General features: G+C 38.4%; 1 protein-coding gene across 1 annotated transcript in view; it reads right to left on the bottom strand.

Moving 5' to 3' along the window:
- LOC146314839 (uncharacterized) overlaps positions 1-16059 on the bottom strand; it is a 60275-nt gene extending 44216 nt beyond the window's left edge. Inside the window, exons 1-5 of the mRNA XM_084737112.1 lie at positions 15550-16059; positions 11363-11578; positions 7654-7820; positions 4982-5019; positions 305-360 (exon numbers count right to left, since the gene is read on the bottom strand). Coding sequence (XP_084593238.1) covers positions 305-360; positions 4982-5019; positions 7654-7820; positions 11363-11578; positions 15550-15613 — 541 coding nt within the window. The 5' untranslated portion in view covers positions 15614-16059. The remainder of the gene's footprint in view (positions 1-304; positions 361-4981; positions 5020-7653; positions 7821-11362; positions 11579-15549) is intronic.
- Positions 16060-18549: the final 2490 nt, after the last annotated feature.

Below are 18549 nucleotides of genomic sequence, written 5' to 3'. Positions count from 1 at the left end.
TTTGTTGTTTGTTGTGGGAGAGCTGGAGCTTGTAAACAACACACAGTCTTACAGTTCATATGGTACAAGGGCAAGACTTAACTTACATGCAATAATAACTTTCTAGTCCACTTTCTGTATATTACAGCTGGACACACAGCAACAAAAAAATCAATATACATTTCACAGTTCATGGTGCAAGAACAAAAAGATCATTACAACACATTTTATACTATATATCCAACCGGAGCAGCAGGAGAATTCAATAACAACATTACAGAGACACAGTAACAGTGCTGGTATCAGATCATTATAAATGTTGTACCTGTTATCTCTGGGATCTTCTCTGTGGGTGCAGGAGGAGGAGGAGGAACAATTGGTCTGCTGAAGAAGGAAACAGTTTATAATATCAGTAATGTCACCCTGTATGAAACATGATGAAGGACTCCTATTTAAACAAAAAAAACACAATTAAAAAATATATGTGTAAACAGTGATGAGTCAGTCCTACTGGGGATTTTTCTTCCATTTATTTCTAATCAGCTGGGTCTGTTTACTTTTTACAGTTATGTCATAGTATGCTGTTGCACCCTGTTTTAAAACACCAAAAATATACAATTATGTTCATGTATGTTTTATGCATATTCTTATGCTTTCTATGATGTATCTTCATGGCTTTTCTACAGTGTTTTCCTTTATTAGCTGACAAAACATCATACACTTCAAAGCTGTCCAGCCGACCATAAGAATTATGACTCTTCTCCGTCTGGAGAAAAGGAGGAAAGAGTGACATTATTTCAGTCTACAGAGGGATGAGTTCAGTAGTTTTCATTGAAATGTCATTTAATTTGGAGGGTTTGTTGAATGTACAAGCCTGTAAACTCTGTAGAGGGTCCAGGGCCGTTAATGTAAGAATATTTTAATATGTAAAGAAAACAATGTTGTGCTCTGAAATGCTGGAAAAGATCAGGGGCCTCATTACAGAAACTTTTTAAGTCTAAAATCCTGTCTTATCTCAGTTTAGGAGTGGGGTCAACAACCTGCAGTTCTGGAACAACATGCAGCTGTTTTGCACTTCTGCACTGGCAAAAAAATATGTGGAAATGTATATCGGTTCTTTTTTTTTAACAATTTAATTTTTATTTATCATTGTTGTGCCTCTAGTGATTCTTATATTTTCCAAATTGTAAAAATGTGAAGCCATTACAGCGAATAAAAAAAATGATGTTTTAATATTTTGCTGACTAAAGTGCATCAAAGCCCATGTCTACAGCTCAGGGCCTTTTCAGCTAAATTTTGCCAGTGGCTACTCATTTTATCTTCCTGGGCTAGCTATGGATAACTGAGTTGTTAATAATTGTGGCTCCAGGCAGATTTTTTATCTTTCTTTTTTTCTTTCTTTCATTTAAGATTTTTGGTACTACAGAAGCATGTTTTATAACTGCTCCTATCTTATTTTAGGACAGGTGTTTAGCTATTACAGAACCGTACTGACTGAAGAATTTCCTAGTTCCTGTTAGACACCATCCTAAATTCAAAATAACCTAATAATAATGACAGCACCACTGTGTTTAGGTTTGTATGACAATGACAGTTGATGTTGGAGGTACCTGTGGAGAAAAGTGGTCGTGAAACCATTGTAATAACCACAAAATATAACCTCAAAAATAAATTTATCTAAATAAAAATCTTCTCCTGCTCCTTTTTAACTGGGGACGATACTACATACTGTAACTTTGTCTTCTAAAATATAAAAAAAGGCTTTTTTTCACATGATTTCAAGGAGAAACTGACCTGGTGGCAGATATTACAAACTATACAGAAACAGCCGATCCTCTCACAAATGACCTCATGAACTTATGTAGGTCATATGGAGACATCAGTAATAAATTAAGACTGTTTCATAAACAGTTAAACATTCCTTGTAGTAGCTTTAAGATAAGACGTAAGGTCTGAGACAGGGTAGGACAAAGCCATGAATTTATGAATCCTAGAATGAAAAGATGGGATTTTTCCTATTTTTTAAACGTAAAACAGGACAAGCAGGTAGGAAATTCTGCTATAATGAGCCCCCAGAGGAAAACACAACAAGAACTGAGTGGTTTATTTTGACCACTTTATGTTCAAGAGCATAATTTCCTTTATCTTTTGGACTGAAGCAGCGTTTTGAGGGCTCACTGTAGCTGCTGAGTCGTGATGAGTCTTCACTTCACTCTGCTGCACCTGAGAATCACCTGCTGTGAAACTTCATCCGTTCAGTGCAACTCAAACTGACAACATCACACAACACAGCGCTGAGGCCTGATGCTGGTGTGTTAGAATTTAGACACACACACACACACACACACACACACACACACACACACACACACACACACACACACACACACACACACACACACAAACAAGGGATGCAGGTGTTTGAGGCTTTGGGAAACAAAATGCTCATAACAGTTGAAGCGTCTTAACTTCATCTTCAGTCAGAGCAAATTGTCCTGTCACATGACCAAACACAGCTAAAGTTAGCTTTCTTTAACACTTGTTACCTTGTCAATTGATTTGGACACAGTAATCTTAATGTATCCAAAAATTTTTGAATGAAAGCAGTAAATATCCATCATCAAGTCTGAATCAACCTTACAGCGGCTTTCTTCGCAAGTGGAAAATGTTGGTATCCTTTCATTACTGGAGTTATAAATGTCTTTAATTTATCTTGTATAACCTTGTGCCTCTTCTGTCAAGAGCCACACTTGACTGAACCATCTTGACTCATCATAACTTCATTTATCGTGTTTGATCCTGACGAAGGCAGCTGGAACACTGAGATCAATGAAGAGAAATACTGAATCACAGCTGAGAGTCTGAGAGCGTGTTCCTGTTTAAATGTCCTTCAGTGAATGAGGTCAAACAAAGACGACAAAGTGTGTTTTAGCTTTGACCTGGTCCCGCTCAGTCTGTGGAAACTGTCCTGTCTACATCCTGGTTATGAAACAGCCTCGTATTCTTTTTATTGAAGTGATTACAGAGTAAAGAGCGGAGCTGCGTGATAAACTTGTGAGTCTGATCGTTTCTCTGAGCTGGTCTGCGTCCTCATAACTCCTCAGACTCAAATTATCATCCTCGTATCTCCAGAGTCACGTCTCCATTTGTGAAATCACTCTGGACAGAAATAAAGTCAGAATGATGATGAGACTGGTGACGAAAGTGGATTAAAGAATAAAAATGTGATTTAGAGAGACTAGAGGAGGAAATGACTGTCTCTCAATAGTCTCATTACCTACAAAAGTCTGATTAAAGTCATTTATATAATTCATTAACGTTACATCTGCACTAATGTGACATTTAATTATCAGGAGAAATGTGGAGTTTTCTTTCTAAAATACATATTAATCAATAATCTCTACATTTAAAAAATTATTATTTATATAGTCTTGTGAATGTTAAATCTTTTTTCAGGGAATAATGTTGTGGAGAAACTTTATCTAGCAGAAATCAAAGATTCTACCTTACTAACTTTATATCAGAGTATATACTGTATGGTACATTTGTTAAAGTAAGGTATGTTATGGATGAAGTGTTTCTTTATGGGTTGAGAAAATTCTTACACTAAATAAATAATTTAAAAAACCTCTTGGATCCGCTGTAAAATGTACAGTCACAAAGCTGGAAACAGGCAGTTCTCACAAGGCAACTAAACATATGATAATCTTATAGACCATAATGCATTGCTGTACATTAAATTACCAAACAGTATATTAATATTAATATATAATATTAATTCAAAACAATCACTGACAGAAAACATTTTACTACATAATGACTAATTTTCCTACATTATGTAAATTATGCTGAGAATATGTACATACTTTTATTTAAATAAGGTTTTGACTCACTTGTAGTGGAGTATTTTCATAGTGTGGCATTAGAACCTTTACTTATAAAAAGGACAGTTCCACCTAAAAGTGCTGTTTATCCATCTATATTTTTGGTGCGAGTATTGGAGATATCAGCCTTCTCTCCAATGTAACAGAACCAGATGACACTGAGCTTGTGGCGCTCAAAGCACCAAAAAATATATTTGAGAAACTCAACAGAAATGTGCATCTACTTGTGGACAAGAGGCTCATGCTTGTGACAGTGTGGGGTGAGATGTAAACATTAATGGTGCGATCCTCCTTGGCTGAGCTGTAACCTCTCATCCATGAGTAGATCTTCCTTCTGCGTGGTGATACGGTTGGTGGGTGTAGTTTGGTAGAAAGAAAGTAGTTCCTGCATGAAACTGCTCACAGAGAGTAACTGAGTCATGATTTTTGAAGAGATGCTGGTTTTGAGTTTTTCATGAATTTTTTTGGCACTGAGCACCACATGCTGAGTGCCATTTCAGTCCCATTATACTGGAGAGAAGTCAGAAATCTCTGCTGCTGATATTTCCAAAACTCTGCAACTCTCACCAAAAAAATATAGATGGATAAATAGAAGTGCAGTCTGGGGAAAAACTGCATTTTTGGTTTGGGGGTGAACTGTCCCCGATATGCCGATGCCGATATGCCACCAAAATGTTTTTAAGTATGGCTATACTACAGACCTGTGCTGTCTGATAAAAATAAATACATAAAATGTGGAGGGATTTTTTCAGGAGTGCTTCCAATCACATGATGGTATCAACTGAAGTAGAAGAAGAAAGGTATCAAACAAAGCACTGGCATTAGTATCGCTTGGTTCTGATACTCATGATTTAGTGTGTCCTTACCAGCAGACTGCTCACAGTGAAGAAGACAATCTGACATCATATTTAGTATGAAGAGTACATTAGTTAGCGATTCACAGCACAGCCCTGGTTTCATGTCATTGCCCTTCTCTCTCTCTCTGTCTCACCCCTCATTTCCTGTCATCTCTGTACCATCAGCTCTGACTTTTTAAAGGTTAATGTTCATGTTGATGTTCACGTTCACATTATCTGTGTGCATGTACTCTGACAGATGTGATTATGTGTCGTTCTTACCGTGTTGGAGGCCTCCCGTCTCTCCTCCTGTTCATCCTCTGTAAACAAGCAAAGAACAAAACAATCATTACTGTCAGTGTCACACAGAGCACATCAGACACACACACACACACACACACACACACACACACACACACACACACACACACACACACACACACACACACACACACACACACACACACACACCTCTCACTAACACTTAGGTCTCACACTTGAGCACTAATTGACCACACAGTGATTATCTTGTTTGTGATGATGATGTCATGTGTCAACTGCCTGCAGTCGCTTGGATTTAGATTGGTGACTGATTGAGCAACTGATTAATTGATTCGTTCTCTTACTTTTTTTCCCCTTACACTCAGGACTTGAGTTTGTGTGGATGTAATTATGTGCAGATTACCTGTTGTGTGTCGTGGTTTAAAAATATGTTGCGCTGCAGCCGCCTCTGAAGCCTTCAGGGAGTCTAACAACCCTTCAGGCCATAAAACCCATTAAATTTCCACAGTTTAATGTCAAAAATGAGCGTGTAAGTTAATGAGAAAAGAAAACTTTTCACTCTGTTTGTTTAAAGGGCTAGTTCACCCAAATTGCACAAACTCTTGATGGTTTCGTGCACGCAGTTTTGTTTAATTTCTGTCAAAAATGTTTGGTAGATTCATATTTAAAATTTAACTGTTCACCTCTTCAACAGGATTACATAGACAGATTTCATATACACTTAGTGGCCACTTTATTAGGAACACTTTTCTAGTATTAACACCCCTTTGCCCCCAGAACAGCCTGAATTCTTGTTGTCATGCACATGTAAATTTCTTAACGCAACTTAATTCTGCTACAGTGTTAATTTCATTGACGGATAACTTTCGTCATAGCCTCCGTCAAACTAAATAAAAAGTCACTTTAACTAATACCTACTGCAGATAAACTCGATGCAGTTCAGTTATTTTATGTGAAAGTAAATTGAAGATGCCTGCAGGGTAGAGACTCAGTATCTTACTCAAGTTAGAAAATTAGCATATTGAATTATTCCTAATAGATTTTGAAGGCAGCAATAATCCCACATGACTGGCTGATTAGACATTTGCATTAACAAGCAGGTACTCAGGTACCTAATAAAATGGGCACTGAGTGTAAATCTTTGTGTAAGAATGTTTTCTGTCATCTTGGCGTTAAAAGAGGCCATGTGGCAGACAAGATGAACGTGCAGAGAGCGACATGTTTGCATATTTACTGAAGAATTTACGACACAAATGCTGGTCAACAAACTAAAACAACAACCCCGTCTAGCAACACAATGGTTTAGAGTTTACAGAGAGTTTCACAGGTTTGATTCCTGCAGGTCACAAAATCTCCATCCTCATAAAAATGCACTCAACCGGAGGCATAATGTTCAGCTGTAAACTACTAACAGCAACTCAACTGTTACTTTGCTCATTTAGAGAGAAGATAAATTTGCAGCCACAGTTCATATTTATTATCATTTTATTCTCATTGTGCTGGCAGCAGCAGGATCATCTTCACTGACACTGCAGGCTGTTTGTTAGCTGAGTTGCTCTCTGGAAAACAAACTGTTCACTATCTCTGCACCTTAAAGCTGAACTCAACCAATAAGATTATTTATGCCTTAAACAGCTACACTGCAGTGTTTTAGAGCACATGCCATGCTTGTGGGATTAGGTTGCATTAAAGGGGAACTATTGTGATTTCCCTTATTTTCTGTCAGATTTCTGTCAGGATTTACAATGTTTTTTTCTACTTTTGTGACAAAAGCTGGGTTTGTGATATCATGTGATCTTGCCAGGCCTCCCCAATGGACAGAAAAATAACCAATCACTGCTGCTAACTGCAACTTAGCTGATGTTAGCTAGTTAGCGGAACAACATCACTCCCCTTGGTACCCCAGTCAGCTAATGAGACCACTAGCTGCACGGCTACCTGAGCTAACCAGCTAATAGCAGCTATAAGATAAAGTTATTAATCCCACACTGGGGAAATTCACTTGTTGGTTAGTTAGCGGTTACTTCAGAAAAAAGTCAGACCATCTGGCCATCAGGAAGTTATTTTCTCCATAAATGTTATCAGGTTTCACCAAAACCAGTGAATACAGTAGGGAGCAGGGCCTTAAAGAGACAGGAGCTAAAATGGCTTGTTTCAAACAGAGGATAAACTGAGGGGCTGCATGACGGGCCAGTGTAAGTGTAAGATAAATAAGTTTTATTATATAATGTATTTTTTTGAACTGTGAATCATACAAAGCTCCTCTAGTGGAGTCCAAGAATAAAAATATAGAACTGGAAATGAGCAATATAGGCCCCCTTTAAAAATCCTGACCTTGACAAAGTGTTTTAGTTGCATCAGCGTAATGTTTCTCTGACTTTAACCAAGTGTTGTCTAAAGATAACCATAATACAATGACTCATGCTTTAGTTTACAGGACTGTGCAGAAAACAGATGAAAAGTGTAGACAGTGAATGATTTGTTCAGTATATACCTTTCATCTTTACGTCATAAAAAAAGAATCTTATATCACATATTTGTTATACATGAAAATATTTGCAGGACGTTTGGTTTTCTTACATCTTTGGTAAAATGTCTACACGTTGTGTATGTCTGCAGACTGTCGAGTGACGATGACAGAATGCTTTCTAAGCCTGTTGTGGTTTTCTTACCCTGTGAATCATGCTCATGTGCTCCTCGGAGCTGCTGAAGTTTTTGGCGAGGTCAGAGATGCACAGCGACTCATGTTGACACGTGTGAACCCATTTCTGGTACTCCGCCGTCCCAGGGATCCTGTCGAAGAAGATCCTGAACGCCTCCCACACAGCCTCCTGACAAACTGACCAAACAAACACACACACACACCACAGTGTCATCTTAGACAGAACTAAACACACTGCTGCCAGGAGCTCTTCTACACAGTAACAATCTGTTCAACACTGTAAACTACAGTGAACGGGCCTGTGACAGATTCACAGTTCTGTCTCTGTTTAAGTTGCGCTGTTTCTGCTCTGTATTTCCATGAGATACAACTGCCAAAACTGTTTCTTTCTATAAATTAACAGGTTTTTTTCTTACTTTGGTTCCAAAAGTATTTTGTGCACGCAACAAAATCAAGGTCAAGCATGAGCGGGATCTGTAACCACAGCTTTCTAATTTCAGACAATAGTGATCAAATGTTTAGACTCAAACTCTGGTTTAAATTAAATATTTCAATATTTACAAATGTAGTACAAGTGTGTAGGCTTTAGTGGCATCTAGTGGTGAGATTCCAGATTGCAAACAGCTCAGCTCACCCTCCCCTCCCAAAAGTGCAGGAGAACCTACAGTGGCTGCAAAACTCACAAAAAATATAACAAAACATGGCAGACTGTATCTAGAGCCAGAGCTTGGTTTGTATTCTCTGGGCTACTGTAAAACTTTACAAGATGTAAGTACAACATGTTGGCCTCTTGTGTAGCTATAACCAATGTAACAAAAACACAACAATTCTTATTTTCAGGTGACGGTACACCAATTAAAACATATTATTATTATTATTATTTTATTATTATTATTATTATTATTATTATTATTATTATTATTAGTAGTAGTAGTAGTAGTAGTAGTAGTAGTAGTAGTAGTAGTAGTAATAGTAGTAGTAGTAGTAGTAGTAGTGTTATTATCACACTCCATTTCTACCATATTTTGCCAATAAATCCCACTAAATCTAACACCCTGAACCTTTAAAAGAATCCCTGAAGAATATACATATGACTTTGAAAAACAGGGCGATGAAGCAGGTGACATGTGCTGCATTAGAAGGAGGTAACATCACTTTTTTTATTATTTGATCTCCTTGAAAAAAATGATCATCATTATGATTACTTTTATTCTGACATTAAATTCTATATTAGATGATAAAGGATCCCAAAAAAGTATGATTAAAGAGAAAAGCTAGAACAAGATAGTAGATGAGAAGAACAAGATAAAAATAAATATTTGCAATATTTACATATGCAGTCCAATTAGATATAAAAAGCTAATGTGCAGAACAGAATTAATGTGTCAAACAAAGTTTGTATAAACATCCTGCAGATGAGAAGTGTCTCTGACATTTACTTCAGTCCAATAAGGAACATGAACACGATGTGAAGCGGCACTGCAGATCATTAACACTGTGTATACAGGCAGGTTTGAGTGAGTGAGCGAGCTCGTGACCAGGAGGTCGTCGGGTCAATCCCCTGACCAGCAGGATAAATCTGGATGGGCAAAGTCAAGGGCGGCACTTGCCCCTCCCTCATTACCGCCACTGAGGTGCCCTTGAGCAAAGCCCTTAACCCCAACCGCTCCAGCTGGCCAGCAGATCTGCTCATTGGCCAGCAGTGTTAATGAGGTAACTGCATGAATGTGATCAGGACATTCCTGCAAAAAAAGAGCACTGCTCTCATTGAAACTCCACTGAATAGATTAAAGTTAACAGTTAAAAAAAATGCTGTCACAGGAAAAAAAAACAGCCCTGTGGTTTTGTGTCTGTGGTCAACAAGAGGTAAAAAATAAACTGTCCACCTTCAGTCACTCCTCTTTGTCCCAGGGTTTGGACAGAAACAGACTTGTATCTGACAGTCTGTGTGCAGGAGGTGAAGAAGTCACTTCATCACTCCTGAGTGGCGTCGCCGATGGCTCAGCTGGCTGCACTGTGGATCGTGTACCTGCGACATCCTGAGGTCAGACCAGGTCCAGCTCCTTCATCACACATCATTTCCCTCCACCCTGTGTCCTACTCTGATGTACACTGTGCTACATATTTGTGTGTTGTTGTTTTTTTTGATTCAGTGTTTCAGTCTCTAAAAGCACAGCTTATCACTGCAACACTCACTGATGTGCTCCACCAGAAAAAACACAAGTTTACACGAAGGTCCCTGCTTCCTGTTGTGTTACCAATAATACCCTCAACTTGGATTAAATCCGACCAGACTGAATCAATCAAAAACATGTTTATTTATAGTTTATAGTTTAAGCATATTTATAATGTATTATTAATAGTTTATAGTTTAATCAATTTTGCGTTCATGTTCAAATTCTAAGGTGTCAGCAGGGATGATACGGTGTTTTAAGAGTGAAATTTCAGCACTTAAAGGTAAATAAAGAAAAATGTTTCAGTTGAAAACCGTACACAGACCAGATATTTACTGTTCAAACGAATAAACTTTATTGTTTTATGTAAATATACACTTATTCTGAATTTGAGTCCTTTAACACCTTCCACAAAAGATGGGACAGGTTTAATAATGACGTTTCTTAGCTCACAATTGCAAGGACTTCAGGGATTTCACCGTCAACAATCTACAATATCATTAAAAGATTCAGAGAGCCCCAAGAAATCTCTGCACGTAAGGGGCAATGCTGAAAACCTGTGCAAGTGTCCATGGCATCATGGGTATCATGGGTTCCAACAGCGTGTCTTCATAGTAAAACAGTTCAGGTACTAGATTGACCTGCCTGCAGTCCAGACTTGTCTTCCATTGAAAATGTGTGGTGCATTATGAAGCACAAAATACGACAACAGAGACTGTGGACTGTTGAGCAGCTGAAGTCGAATATCAAGAAAGAACAAAAAAGAATTTCACTTTAAAACTTCAGCAGTTAATGTCCTCAGTTCACAAACACTGACTGAGTGTTAAAAGAAAAGCTGATGTATCACAGTGAGAAACATGATCACAACAGACTGAGTGTATATTTACAAAAAACAATAAAGTTTATCAGTTTGAATATTAAATATCTTGTTTTTGTACTGGATTCAATTGAATATTAATTGCTGTGAATACATTTGCTAAAAATACATTTCATAGAATTCATATATAGCCACAGAATTCAATGTATGTTGTCACTTTTATTTATTTTACCAGTTGTTCATATTAATTTTGATTATATGTTTTGATTGTGATTATTTAATGCTTGCCAACTTCAACACCAGGAGACATACGACAGGACTCTTTCATTTTAAATACCAAAAGATTTTGTTTTTTTGTTGTTTTTTTTTACACAACTGATTGTGTTGATGAAACATCAGACTGTGTTGTATTTTTCAAGATGTATATTTAAATCCAGGCATATATCAGACACTGAAAACATCACAGTTAAAATTAAGCCTTTTCCAAATTTTTCAAGATTTTATACAAACCCTGTGTCAGCTCAAAGAAGAGCAAGTTTATGACAGGAAAAACATCTGTTTGAAACACTGACAAGCTGGAAAAATCCAGAAAATATCAAAACACGAGCTGTCTGCTGATGGACCCTTCAGCAAGGCCAGAGTTCGATGTTCATTGACTTTATATGTTAACAGTCATGAGTGTGTCTATAACTGTATGAATGTGAGTCCAGGTGATGTTTGTGTCTTACCTCTGAGCTGGTAATATGCCTGGTGGCTGGCGAGCACTTCGTTGATGGTCTCTTGGGGGCAGATTCTCACTCCGGAGTGCAGAAACACCGACCTCCTTGATCGAGGTCTGTCCACCTCAAACCCAGAACCTTCGGTCTGTGAGGACGTCCTCAGCAGCTCCACCAGACGTCCAGAGCCGACGGCCTTCACCCCCGAGTCCAGCCCAACGCTGCGCTCTGAACAGGAAACATGGTTAGAAATGATTCGGGGTCAGACTCACTGCACACCAGATCCTGGTCGCATCCAAATCCTTGGCATTTGTTCAGAGCGACAGATGGGCTCTGTTTACTACAACGGGACAAACAGATAATGTCACATGATTTAGGCAACATTTGAAGACAGTTAAAATTGGATTTAGTTTCCTTTTCTGTCACAAACAACAGAAATGACGCTACATCCTGTGAATCCTACCCGTCTGGTACTACAAGCAGATTAAAAACAAACAGGAGAAGTGTTTTGGGAACATCATTTCTCCTAAAATCTGTTTTTAAAGCAGAAGAAGATAAAAAAAGAAGTAAAAATACATTTTTGATCATCAAAATAGAGCAGCTAGCAGCTCAAGCTGTGTAATGTGTCAATTCCAGCTGTTAAATGTGGGCATTTAATAAACAGTAAAACGTATCATGTTTAATCAGATCTACAATGACAGTCTGAAATCGTTCTGCAGTGGTAATCACCAGGATTTCAGAAATGCTGTTGTTTAACTCCAGTTTCTGCTGTACAAGTAAATCATCTGTGATTTAAAGCCAAGGCTCACAATTTATGTGCTCACACTGTACGGTCTGATCATCAAACCATGACCTGAGTGCTCGCACTGCATGTGTAAGACAAAAAAAAAAAAACGTCCCATCTGGCCCTGCAGACTGTTCTGACAATTGTCAATAAAGATCTGTTTGAAAACTCAGAGGCAGGTTGAAGTTTGTTTGCTAGCAGTGATGTTAACAAGGCAGAAAGGTGACCATCTGTGCCATCTTGTGCACCCAAACTTCTAAAACTTAAGAGGCATCGGCAGTTAAGGACTCACAGGTGGTGAGTGGGACATGGACAGTACGGTTGGTCCATTTATCAGAAAGAACTCAAGGTAAGTTGGCTGCATTTTACTTTCCATATTTTCCGTCTACAGGCACTTCGTGTCTTCGTGGCAATTTCACACACTCTGTTTGCCACTTTGAGCGGTGAGAAAAAAAAGGCTCCGACCTCAAGGAATCAATCTGTGGCTCAGCCTCAATTGTGAGAGAGTCAGACAACCACCGACCAACATTTCTGACATGTCAGAAACTCATCTGAACATCCAACAGCCGCTCAGGAGCAGTTGATTGGTCCTCGCTCCCCTCATACAAGGCAGTCCAACTGTAAAATGCATTTTACGGCTCAAAAATCAGCTCAAAAACAGGCCCACATTGTACAGTGTAGGCCCAGCTTTAAACTAACATGAATTGATTCTGGCTAAAATAGATCTTTTGTACGTTTTGTATATTTTGTTTGTTTTGTATGTATGCAGATTATGTAGAGCTGAAACAAAGAGCCTGTTAATCGAGACGGTTGGATATCCTTTACGTTATCGACCAAAATAACCAGTACTAAATAGTTCTCAAACTTCCAGTCAAATGACACCTGCATTCAATCCTTTTTGTATCCAGATCTAGAAAAAAAGACTACTTGTTTGGTTTTGCTTACAGCCAATCACCACCCTCTTCAGTTTATGAAACATGTGATTGGCCCACCATCGCAGCAACTACACCACATATAATCTGAGGTGTGGTTAAATTGTGTGTCGTGTATTTGACAGAGTTGGCAGAGACACACGAGTGCTGACATTAGAATCCTAATTTTAAAAACTTAACATTCTTCTACTGTTGGCAGAGAAAACAGGACTTTCAAAGATAATCACGATGGACTCTGGGAAACTGATGAACATTTCACCTTCACATTCACATTTATGAGAGACAACTAATCGATCAATTAATAACGAAAATAATCCTTTGTTTTTTTTTGTTTTTATTCTCTTCCCCTATGTCTGAGTTTCTTTTCAAAGGATGGTAACAAAGGAAAAAAGTAACATATGACAGATAAAATCCTCAGAACTTAATTTATTTAATATGGACTATGGGTTATTGGTTTATGAACTTGATCAAATGTGGGGTGTTTTGTGCGTTTGTGCAGTGATATGTGAGTGAGATGTTTATGCCTGGATGATGCTGATGTATTGTGCTGTTTGATGACGATGAGTTAACATGTTTGTAGTTAATGTCCTGAATAATCCCATGAGAGGCGGGTCATGAGAATGACCAAGTACGAAAATAAAACATTTATTCATTCATTCCCCTATTCTTCCAACTCCCTCTCTCTCTTTCTTTTGTTCTCTTGTCTGTCCTCTTCCAGGTCTCCATGGTCGAGGGGAGGTCATACAGCTCAGGCCTCACTTGGCAACATCTGAAATTAGACAATGTCCTCCTGGATCCATAAGAAACACCAAATTTTCACCCAGGCTTCATGTTCCGTGTAAAACCAAAAGTCAACATTATCTAAAGTTTTAAGTTACGTAACGTTCCGTACGTAACGTAACACAGGTTTAGGAAAAGGTCATTGTTTGGGTTAAAATAATGTTAAAAATGTTTACTGGCAGCATCTCATACAGACGGTAAAAGGTACTTTGTGAATTAGTGTGAGATGCCGAGGGGCGTGACAAACATGTCAGTAGCTGACGACTTTCGGGTTGCAACAATTACAAGCAGCAAACTCTGAAGTCACTCATATGTGCCACTAAGAACAAAACTGTCAGCAGTGGTGTATATTTTCACACTTTTCACACTGATTTTGACCTTTGTTTTTCTAATTGTCTTTCAGGGACTCACCAGCAGCTCATTTGTGTTTTCTCTACTTTTCTATGTACATTTTTATTAATAGAAACCCATTTTTATTTTTACCGAGCCATTCTCTCTGCAAGAAGACCTTGTTTACTGTACTGTACGGTTTCTTCTTGCAGTACAGAACAACATAACCTTTAGACGTACAGGGACATAAAAAAGTAGAATTTAAGTTTAAAATAATCAGCCCACTGGGAAAACTGCAAACAGTAAGTCAAACACATTTACATCAGGCTCAATAGAAACTAGTCTAACCTCAATTGACATGACTTCCTTAATTTATACCCTCATCCTTATGTTTCTATGCAGAGCTTTTTATAAAACGGTATGTCTCCATCCGTATGTCTGTGTTTTGTGTTATTTGTGGCGATGAGCGGAGTGGAGTTTTGTATATCTGCCTGCCAGAGTTCGGGGTTCACTCTCCCTCCTTCTGCCCACTCACTCTAAAAATAAAAGCACTCACTGTACTTCAGGGGTGCTTGGAACACAAGCGACTACCCGGTGTACTGTATGTATATGTGTTTTTGATCCCACAATCTGGCAGATATATTTAGGACGGCATTAGCCAAAGTGGGAGTTCGTCGGGCAGCGTACTTATCAATGCTTTTAAAATAAACTCAAGAAATTATTTGAAGTGAAGGTGATCCTCAGGTGTTTGATATCGGACATCAGAGGCAGAATATTTAGCTTTATTTGTAATATTCAGTCGAGAGGATTCAGAGTTTGTAACACAGGAAGCTGATAACCCCCCTCCTCTCTTTTGTCATGTTTATAGCGTTTTATAACAAATAAGTCTGGAGAGTACTGTAATTCAAATTGTCAAGCTGTCACCGAGCTGGCAATAAATCCACTAAACTGTGCTATTATCCCTTTTCCATTTTCATTTGCATTGTGGACATGTTTGCACACATCCGTGGCCCGTCGCAGTAAATACTGATTTCACTTTGGCTGCGGTTCAGAGTGAAGACGAAGACAAAGGATTCACTCAGCTTCTCTTCTGCATTTAAACAGCCTGCTTGTGTCCTCAGGTGAAACAGTGACAGTGTCCGACACCTTAAGTGATTTCACAGCCAAGTACTTATGCAATCGTAATAGGCTTTGCTTTAGTACGTGTACAGATAGTCTTGCTCCTCAAATCCTCATATCTAACTGCTTTTATCTATTGAGGAGTGCCAACTTTTATTCTTTTTGTAAAGAATTAAAGTGTAAAAGCGAGTAGTAAAGGACCTGAGGTGTCAAGGCTCAAGGGATTGTGGCTTTGCGAACAAAACGAGGCTTACCTTTAATTCCTGCAGCCTGTGGAGCGAGGACGAACAGCAGCATGAGTCCAAATTCCCGCAGCATTGTGGCAGAAGAGTTCCCCAAAATATGAATGTCAGAGTAAATCCAGCAGGGTGAGGGGAAGTGGGAGGGAGGGGGAGTGTCCTCTGGCTCAGGTAGAGCTCATGGGTGCAGCCGGTTGGGTTCGTAGGATGCTTGACTTTGCATGGAGACGACGGATCATTTAAGGCCCTGAGCTGCTGTTGAAACGCTCCTAATGAATCGCAGGAGGTGCATCTGATGGAGGAGGAAGGCGTTCCTCCTGCCCAGGGGAATTGTGGGACAGTGGGAGCTGTAAGTGTGGCAAGAGTGACGAGGTTAAAAAAGTAGGCACCGTTTCGGGAATAATCTGTTTATCTACTGCTCAGACATAATCCGTCTTTACCCCGCGGCCCTCGCAGCGCTGGCGTCATCCTGTTAGTGGCTTTCTGGGGGCATCTGTCAACCACGGTGACCAGTTTGTTCAGCCCCCCCCCCCAGCGACACTTTATACTGGTGGTTTTTATCCTCGGCAGGTCTGGAAAGCAGCATGGAGAAGATGTGACCCAATGCTCCATTGAAACCAATAAAACTCACAGTATTTGACAGCGTTGACAGCTCCAGTAAACTTGGATTTATCCAGTAGAGTAACATCTTCGCCTCCTCACCAGTCTGACAGCTGTTACTGGTCTGGTTGGTCCTTGTAAACACATCAACCTGGAGGGAGAAACAGGTGTGTTCAGACTAAAGGTGACCAAGACATTAAATTCTTAGGTTTCACTTATTTTTATACTTTTTGACTTACTGTATTCTTGAGTTTAATTCAGGTTTATGTCTTTGCTTTTATTAATCTGTCTAATTTTTCTCACTGTTTTAATCTTAAATATTTTAGGATTTAAATATGTCAAGATTATGTTTATGATCCAGTTTTATTTTGCTGCAGAGGCTGTCAACTCGCAACATAAACTGTGAGAGAACTGTGACACTGCAGTCTGGCTCTGAGGAATAAATGAATACATAAATCCTCCATTGTATTGACTTTCATGCTTTTGTTTCAAATCCCATAAGTCCAAAAGCTTCTACAATCGCAGGCTTTAAGTCCCAGTCAAAGCCTCAGACAAATGATGTTTGTTATAGAAGTAAAGAAACGGTTTTAAGATAAATCTGGATCTTATAATATGTGTAAAAAGTTATTTGAGTCATGATTCTTCTCTTTAGATCAGACAGGAGTACTAAATGTGGGTATACGAACTATATACTTGTGTATGTAGTGTATAAGGTTGTAACTAACAATTATTTTCATTGTTGATTAATCTGTTGATTATTTTCTCATTAGAAAATGGTGAAAAATGTTAGTCAGTGTTTCCCAAAGTCCAAGATGACGTCCTGAAATGTCACGACTCAAATTCAGGTTACTGTCACACAGGAGTAAAGAAACCAGAAAAGTTGGGGATTTGTTTAATAATCAAGCAGCTCTAATATTTTATATATATTTTTATGTATTTTATGTGCATCTGTGAAGCACCTTGTAACTCATAAGTTTACTTACTGTTACAACTCTGTTTGTGTTATGTTTCACGTTTACATTATATGACCCAACCCTCAAAATAAAACTACTTTAAACATTTTACCGCATTAAAAAATGTACTTTTATATCGTAATTTTGAGTTCAAACTTGTATTTCTCTTTCTCTCTTTCAGTTTAATTATTTTCCTTTTACTGTAGCATTTCTAAAGCAATTAATGATCTTTTTCATTATTAGTTAATTTGATGAAAATGGTTTCTTATTATCTATTTCAATTTTTAGTCCATAAAATGTCAGAAAATAATGAAAAAGATACTGTATTTACTTTAATATCATATCTGACTAAAACAAATTCTAATATTTGAGAAGATGAAAGTAGAGCATCTTTTAGTATTTCTGCAGTGGCTCAAACAAGTGATCAAAGATTATCAAACTAATCCATTAATTGTCTTCATCATCATTTCATCCTGTCTTGCTGCAGAGTAAATGCTGCAGTTTGCTGACTGTCGAAACACTGTGGACCTCATTAATCTGTATGTACATTAAATGAACCACACTATCAAAAACTGTTAAGTACTTCACATTCTTGCACATGCACTCATTCCCAGAGGATGATGATGAAATAAGGAGGAAGGCTGGTGCATTTGAGAGGCTGAGAGGCCAGTGAAGCCCTGTGTGTTGTGTCTCTTTGAGGATTTGCAGTAGAAATAGGACTGCGGATTTATTCTCCTCACAGGACGAGAGACCACTGGGTGCCTCTCCTGTTGTTTCCCACAAAGAAAATGACCATTTTATCACGAGTGCTGGAGCTGCAACAATGAGTTGAGTCTGAGTATTTTTTTTAAATGTCCAAATACTGTGATTGCAGCAAGAGAAATGTGAATATTTTCAGATTTTTTCATTACTCAAAGACAGTAAACTGAATATACAAAACATTTGAGGATGTCACTGAAAGCTTTGGGAAACCATGACGGATATTTTTTAAACATTTACTCAATTTTATGGGCGAAAAAACAATTTGTTAAATTAGAAAATGACAGATTAATCGATTGTGAAATAATTAGTTGCAGCCGTATGTATCATTAGACTTTTTTGTGAGGGTAAAGTTAAGACGAACACCAACACATGACCCTATTTGATGTGAACAAGTGGGGGAAAGTTGAAGGTATTAAGTTATTGTAGGTCAGCTGAAGCTCAGACATCACCAACTTTGACCATATCTGAAGAGCCGAGAAAAAGAAGATTAGAAATTGCTTTTAATCTCTAATCCTGCGGCTGGTTCACCGTCCAGCTCTGTTCTGTTTGTTTTACTCCCTCCTGTGAGGAACAGCAGGAGCAGCAGCTACTACTACTAGCAGAAGTAGTAGTAGTAGTAGTAGTAGTAGTAGTGGTCGTGGTAGGATTAGTGGTAGTGTCAGGAGTAGAAGTTGCATTCATAGAACTAGCAGAATGGTGG

Source organism: Lutjanus erythropterus, chromosome 15 (genome assembly GCF_056507025.1).
Source record: "Lutjanus erythropterus isolate fLutEry1 chromosome 15, fLutEry1.hap2, whole genome shotgun sequence".
Lineage (NCBI taxonomy): Eukaryota > Metazoa > Chordata > Actinopteri > Lutjaniformes > Lutjanidae > Lutjanus > Lutjanus erythropterus.
Note: the sequence above shows the minus strand (reverse complement) of the source record. Positions and strands in the feature narration are given on the sequence as shown.